General features: G+C 40.8%; 1 protein-coding gene across 1 annotated transcript in view; it reads right to left on the reverse strand.

Annotated features, from left to right (window-relative positions):
* Positions 1–6,285, reverse strand: part of HNMT (histamine N-methyltransferase) — a 50,159-nt gene extending 43,874 nt beyond the window's left edge. Inside the window, exons 1-2 of the mRNA XM_045298897.1 lie at positions 6,087–6,285; positions 2,229–2,281 (exon numbers count right to left, since the gene is read on the reverse strand). Coding sequence (XP_045154832.1) covers positions 2,229–2,281; positions 6,087–6,223 — 190 coding nt within the window. The 5' untranslated portion in view covers positions 6,224–6,285. The remainder of the gene's footprint in view (positions 1–2,228; positions 2,282–6,086) is intronic.
* Between the last annotated feature and the right edge of the window lie 923 nt (positions 6,286–7,208).

The raw sequence follows: 7,208 nt of genomic DNA on the forward strand, positions 1-7,208 counted from the left end.
TGTGCTCCTAGTAACTATCCCCAAACCTTCACATTCGCCTTTAAACTTTAGACTGTCTCCCCACACTAGAGATGGTAGGCAGAAGAGAGAGGTGTACATATGCACCCCTTCCTCAACTCTCTGAAGAGAAACCAAGCAGGTCCCTGAGATAAAGTGATATACACACTGTGATTGTCTTTATAATGGCTTTTAGTTGGTTGGCATGCTTTCCTCGTGTGGTATGGAGAAGAGCCGTCTTATGATGAATACAGAGCCAATGAATATTGGCATCAAAGGCCAGCAGAACATGTTTTTTGGTGCCTGGGGATTTAAAAAGAGAACAAATAGGAAGATAATCCAAAAACTTCTGAAAACAGAGTGGAAAGGGAACCTCTGAGATGTGTTATGGGAGCTGAGCACAAAGTACCAAATAGGGACAAGGGCCTCGTTTGCCAGGGTTTGGGATCAGTAACACGTGCAAAACTCTCAGGCACACTGTATATGATACAATATGTAGGGGGACCATTTCTCCAAAGCAGGGGTAGCAAAGCCCTGGCTGTCTAGTCATCTACTGTATTTTGGCGTGGTGTTTACAGACAGTCTATAGCAGGCTATCAGATAACCTTCTCCCGGGTCTGACGTGAGCACTCAAGCCTAGTGAAACAGAGCACCCATCACCCCAAAAGACACTTCTCTTTCTGTCCAGGACACATAGACATACGGATTTTAAATATATTGCTTTGAATTCATTTCTATTTCTTGGGCAGTGAAACCTAAATATCCATAGCTTAAATTTTCTCTAAAAGTTCATCTGTTTCGGATATATTTCTTATGAAGAATGACCTGAAAGGGCACCCCTGTTCTCCCCGAGGCCTGGTCTGTTTTTAATACAAGGCGAGGGCTCAGTCAGAAGAATTCTGAGTGTTGCTCTCTTTGTTTCAATGCGTCCCTATATTAGCTTCTATCTCCACCTTTATGTACCGACTCACTGTGAGGGCCAAATGTTCCTTTCTCTAGGTAGCTTATAAGCATCTGGACAAATTTACATTTGAAATTCAATTAACTTTATATTAAAAGGTCAATTAACTCGGCCATGATAGGGATTGTTTTTAATTACTTTTCCTTGTAGGACTTCTTGTCTAAGCATAAGTGACACTATCAAATGGCAGCCACATTGCCTCTTGGTTCCTTGAAATTCATATTCAAAGCATGCTTGGAATGCTGGTCCTGATTAAATGAATTCATCGGAGGACACCCATTGGGCAGTTTATCACTATATAATCCTTCGGACCTAGAATATCAGTAATTGATGATAAACTATTTTAACTTAAACACACTCTGTTGTTCATGTGAATATCCTTCATTATTTGTCTCGGTTGGTCTTTCTATTTTCTCGGTGAAAGGTGATGATAAAGTAAAATTATTTAAAGAATAAATTCATAATTTATCACATTAAAGCTAAAAATCCCATATTCTTTCCAGAACTGCCAGTCAACCTGGCACTGACGTTGGTTATGTGGCACTAGAACCTTGACATGAAATGTTCTTATTTATTTATCTATTTATTGCAAAAGAGATGCACATTCATTTGATGGGAGCAGTGATGGTGTGTGTAGTACTTTACTAAAGTGACCTATATAATCTCACTATAAACAAATATTCATAAAAGGAGATTTGACAACGTTTCAAATGCTTAGAAGACAGATTGAACACTGAATCAGGAGCAGCAAATGGCTTAGACTGGTCAGGCAAAGAGTGGGTCTACAAACATAAGTCAATGATGCTGTTAGGGCTCTCTCCCCACAGTGTGGCTTCCACAATGAAGGCAGGTGCAATGCCGTGATTTCCCTGCAGTGCACGCGTCTCATCTCCTCCTGGACCCCTCGCAGTCTGGGGGCAAGCTGCCAGCTGTAACCAGGCTGTGGGCAGCACCGGTACAAGCCACTCCATGTGAGATTGTACTTTATTATGAACTCAAGTTCTTTTCGAGAAAAATCACGTTTTTTTCTATTTATAAAAAGAAGAAACTCACATCCCTTATGTATATGACAGACAGCAAGAGGTGGATGTCCTAAAGCCTAGAAATCGATGGAGGCATTAATTTTAGTTGAAATGGTATTATTCTTATTAGGCTTAAAACGTCCAAAAGGAAAGGAAGACAAATTTCCTATAGACTCAGCACAATTGCCATCCAAACAGTATTGTTTTAAGTGAAATAAAAAATTAAGACATGAAAATGTTACTCCTACCTGCACCTCCACCTACGCTCAGGATCTTAAGTTCTGGCTTTGTGTCCCCAATCCTGAAAAAGACAAAAACATCAGCAAAGTAAAACTTCTATTTGTTCCATAAAATCTGAAAAATCTGATTATTAAGCTGAAGAGAAGGGGCTAAAATAAGAATAAAGTAAAACTAGACCAACATGAAAGTGCTCAGTCATTTCAGTGGTTACGTTGTTATTGAGAAAATCTTTAGAAATACCAGTTTCCTTCATTAAAAATCTGAGTGAGAGCTTTAGGAAGCAATATTAATAAACATCTTGGAGGTAGGTGGGAAATATCATTTGGTCAGGAATTGGAGAAAAAAATAAAAGTAGTGGCCATTCTCCACCCAGAAGAATTCACTGTAGATGGAGGAGAAGATGGGAAATTGGACTCGCATGTCTAAGACGTCTGTGTTCTGTCTACTCTTCATCTCACACTCACGTGCAGGAAATTTTGTTTAATAAGCATGGACTATGTGCAGAAGCCCTGGAGTGTGCCTGTTCTACACATTGACTCTATAAAAATGAATAAGACACGAGTTTGCTCTCAAATTGAAGTGCATGGTAATGCATCTTTACATTTTGGCACTGGTACTAGGAATGGGGTGCAGCAGACAGACTTGGAAGGAAATCAGTAATCAGTGGGGATTACATTTAGATTGATTTGAAGGGACCAACAAAGGGTACAAATGTACAGTCACCCTCAAGAGTCAGGCTGGGATGAAGGAGGTAAGGATGGTGCCAGAAAGGAAACTAGCGAACATAGTTTGCTGGAAATTTACAAGTCTTACCCCAAAAATTTGATGAACAAATTCAGTGGGCTTTTAGCTATGCAAAATAAAATCTGGGTGGGAAAGAAGTAAGGATTAATGGTATCTTCTAAAGAATTATCATCAAAAAACACATCATTCAAAACCAGTAGAGTAGACCCCATGATCGTATGAGATGGCAAAGAGTTAGAAGAACAATGGAACATAAAATATAGAAGTTATGAGACTCCACAATCAGGAGAGAAGAGAAATAACTACACCCAAGGGGTGGTAGGAGAACTAGAAAGGAGAAAAATCGTCAGTAGTGCCAGAGGGAACAGAGTGGGCTAACTACTGAAATTGCAAAGCAGAATCTCCCAGGAGTTTGGCAATCGGAACATCTTTGATAATAGCAATTTTAAAAGAAGTTTGAGGGCAGGCATCAGAAGGCAGTGAGATTAAAAAGGAACTTGATAAAGATGTAAACCTAGAGAGTGTTGAATGACAGGGTGAGAAGGCAAATGGAATGACAGAGGGGTTGCACATGAACTCAAAGATGATGTATGCTAGTTTGTTTGTTTGTTTGTTTTACGATAGGCTTTATGATGATAAGTCTGCTTTTAGGCTGAGTAGGAAGCACCACAAAGTCACTGATGGAAGACAGAGGTTGAAGCAACGTTCTTCAGAACGACAGAGTCAAAGACACCTGTGAATGAGTTGGGTTCTCCTTCCATTATATTTCAACTCAGAATTATGATTCTCACTGCACTTAGTGGCTTTGTTAACTCTTACAAATGTTCACATGTGCAGATAGTGCGAAACTGGAGAAATGCACTCAAGTTGAAATTCCAGTTGGGTACTGTGTGACTTTGCACAGAGTTATTCCATCTCCCTGTCCTTTTATTATGAATAAAGAGGGTAATAATAACATAGGCCTTCTATGATTATCAGTAATGCCTAATGCATGGAGAAATGGTGAATATTAAATGAGTTAAAATTCATGAAAGTCACTTAGAAATTTCTCTGTACATGGTATATACTCAAAATGTTACCTGTTATTATTACTCCAAGCACAGATAAATCATTGATATAAATTATAATTTCTCTACAAATACTATGGATACATTATAATACTATAGACTATATAAACTTCATAATGCTATATTTATCCCATTTATACATTACGATGATAACTAACAATTATCAAACTCTTACTATTTTTTTGGCAAGAATATAAACGTTTTGCACTCATGAAACCCTGGTGCACCAAATTACTTAATATGGATTTTCTACCTATTTTCAGGTGAGGATTTAAACAATTCCAGGGAACTTATGGCAATTACAGCTAACACAAAACCAGCAGTTGCTGCCCCACCCACTGCCCATCCCTGGTTTCTGTTCTCTAGAAGCAACAGCTCTGAACACGGAACCATTTAACGGTTCCTTTGTGAAGATTGAGTTCCTAATTCTAAATAACTTTCCTATTATGAAATATATTCTATTTCCAAAATTGGCTTTATTAAAGTAGCTGCACAAACATGCCCACTTTCCTCCCCCCTTGATAAATAAAGAAATAATTAAAACATCCTTTGGTAATTTGGAGTCTTGCTATCATTTTGTCTGTTGTTAAAAAACAAAAATACTACCACCAAGTTAATGCCAATTCATAGAGACCCTATAGGACAGGGTACAACTGCCCCTGTGAGTTTCAGAGATTTTAATTCTTTGAGGGAGTAGAACGCCCTATATTTCTCTGGTGGAGTAGCTAGTGGTTTTGAACTGCTGACTTTGCAATTACCAGCCCAACTTGTAACCACTGCATCCACAGGGATGCAGTGGTTAAAGAAAGGGCTTGTTTCGTAACCAAAGGGTGATGGTTCAAACCTAGCTCATTGGGAGAAAGATGTGGTAATCTGCTTCTATAAAGATTATAGCCTTGGATACCCTCTCAGTCAGTTCTATTATTCCCTTTGGGTAACTTATTATTGCTTCTTCTGTATATTATAGTTTACGACAGTCCTGTTTTCTTTCACATCCCGTTATGCGTCCGAGTCATTTCAATGGCAATGAGATGGTTGGTTGGAGCTTTACTGAATCAGATTTTCAGGCCTTAATTTCCTCAGTGCTCCAAAGCAGGTCCCAACCACCAACCTTTCAGTTAGCAGCCTCCTGCAAATTTCTTGTGCCACCCATTATATTATATACATAACATTTTTCGTGGTAACATGAAAAATAGAGAAGAACACACCATGAACAATATAAAATAGAAACAAATCCAGAATTCTACATTCACACAACAATGCCTGCCCCAGGCAGTCTAGGGAGCTGCCCTGGTAAAAGGGGTTCAGGCCAACACAGGGAGATCCACAAAAAGATGAAATATCAGGGCCCTTTGATGGATCCACAGTCAATCATTGCCCTCATATTCCTAGCTTTCCATCATTACTGCCTGAAGCAGGGTAAATTACAGCAATCCACTCCCAGACAGGCGATCGGATCATCTGTAGCACGTGGAATCCGTTACTGTCATAATGCTTATCAGCTCTGGCACAAATTGAACACATTAATCACCCCCAAAAAAGTCTGTAAGATGAGCAGCAACTAGAGTCACTGATAACGGGACAATGCTCCCTTTCTCTGGGCCACGTTGTTAATATTAAGTTGAAAGGAATAGACACTCGTTTTTTGAGAGTGATAATCATAATAGTGGATGAGGGAAATGAATTTAAATTGCTATCAGGAGGATGGAGGGGGACCCAATTCATGATTCCAGTGGAAATAATACCAGGCTCCGTTTGGGACCAATTTGAAACATAAAATCTGGAGGAGAGCAGAAAAAATCTGAAAGATTGGTATCTATGGTTTGTGCCTTTAAATGGTGAACGCTTATCTGCCAGCAGCTGGAACAATAGCACCCATCTGAGGTTTTGCATGTTTAAAGGCAGCGTCAGGTCGCGCTGCAGGAGAAGGAGCTTCTATCAGGAACTCACCCTTATCCCTGAGCCCAGCCATTCAGCTTGGCTAGACCCATCTATCACTTGCAGAGAAGAGTCCCAGGCTTGTCTTTCTGACAAAACAACGTCCCTTTTTGTTACCTTGCTATAATGCCTGGCAGCTTCTCGTCCATAAATTCCTGCATGCACTGGTGCTCGGTGGAATTGCTGAGAAACCTTCGAAAAGATTCAACATATCTGCTGTGGTCAGAGAACAAGCTCCTCATGGAAGATGCCATGTTTAGCGTTGGGAGGCAAGCAGGGAGCAAAGGCAGCTTTCACTTCCCCTGCCTTCTTTCCCAGCTCCCTCTGGCTCTCCCCACCCCCACAGTCTCGGCAAAAAAAAAAAAAAAAGCTTGCTTGGAATTTAACCAGCACCCAATCTTGTGTACAGAGCTCATTCCTGAGCCAGTGTTTGTACAGGACTCTGCACTGCGACTTTAACCCTTCCACCATTATTTTATGAGCAACAGCAATAGGGAAGCAAGGCAGTAAATCCGCCTGTAAAATTTGTTTAGTCTTGTAAGCTAAGCCTGCATTCAAATCACTTCCTGTTTTGTCAGCAGATGTCAAGTTGCTTAGAGACCAGGGGTGGTAAATACAGGAATAAACGCAGGGGGTGCCCAGCCACAGGCTCCAGACATCAACAGCTGTGGACGTGTTTGATAAAAATAAATAAATAAACAATAACAAAACTCTCAGCTGCCTCTGTGCATTCTGTGGGAAAGCGTCATGTCTTGATGTGCTTTAAAAGCCCTGATGGTGTCATAGGTTACACGTTGGGCTTCTAAGGGCAAGGTTCAAAACCACCAGCTAGTCTGATGGATGAAGACTAGGTTTTCTACCTCTTATAAAGTTACCATCTCAGAAACTCACCAGGGACAGTTCTACCCTGTCCTAGAAGGTAACTAGGATCGGTGACTACAGTATTTGTGTGTGTGTGTGTGCGCTGCTGTTGGAATACTTGGAATTCAGGGAACCCTGGTGGCGCTCTGTTTACAGGGGTAGAAAGCCCAGTTTTCTCCCGCAGAGCTGCTGGTGATTTGAACTGCCAACTACGAGGACTTCAGCCCAATGCTTAACCTCTACACTAGCAAGAGGTTCCCCTGGTGGCATGGTGGAGTACAATCGGCCTCCAAACTGCAAGGTGAGCCATTTGAACGCACCAGCCACTCCGCAGGAGTACGAGGCTTTCTACTCTTATACACCGCTCATCAAACCCAG

The sequence above is a fragment of the Echinops telfairi genome, unplaced genomic scaffold (genome assembly GCF_000313985.2).
Source record: "Echinops telfairi isolate 266 unplaced genomic scaffold, ASM31398v2 ScPeMD7_4;HRSCAF=17, whole genome shotgun sequence".
Lineage (NCBI taxonomy): Eukaryota > Metazoa > Chordata > Mammalia > Afrosoricida > Tenrecidae > Echinops > Echinops telfairi.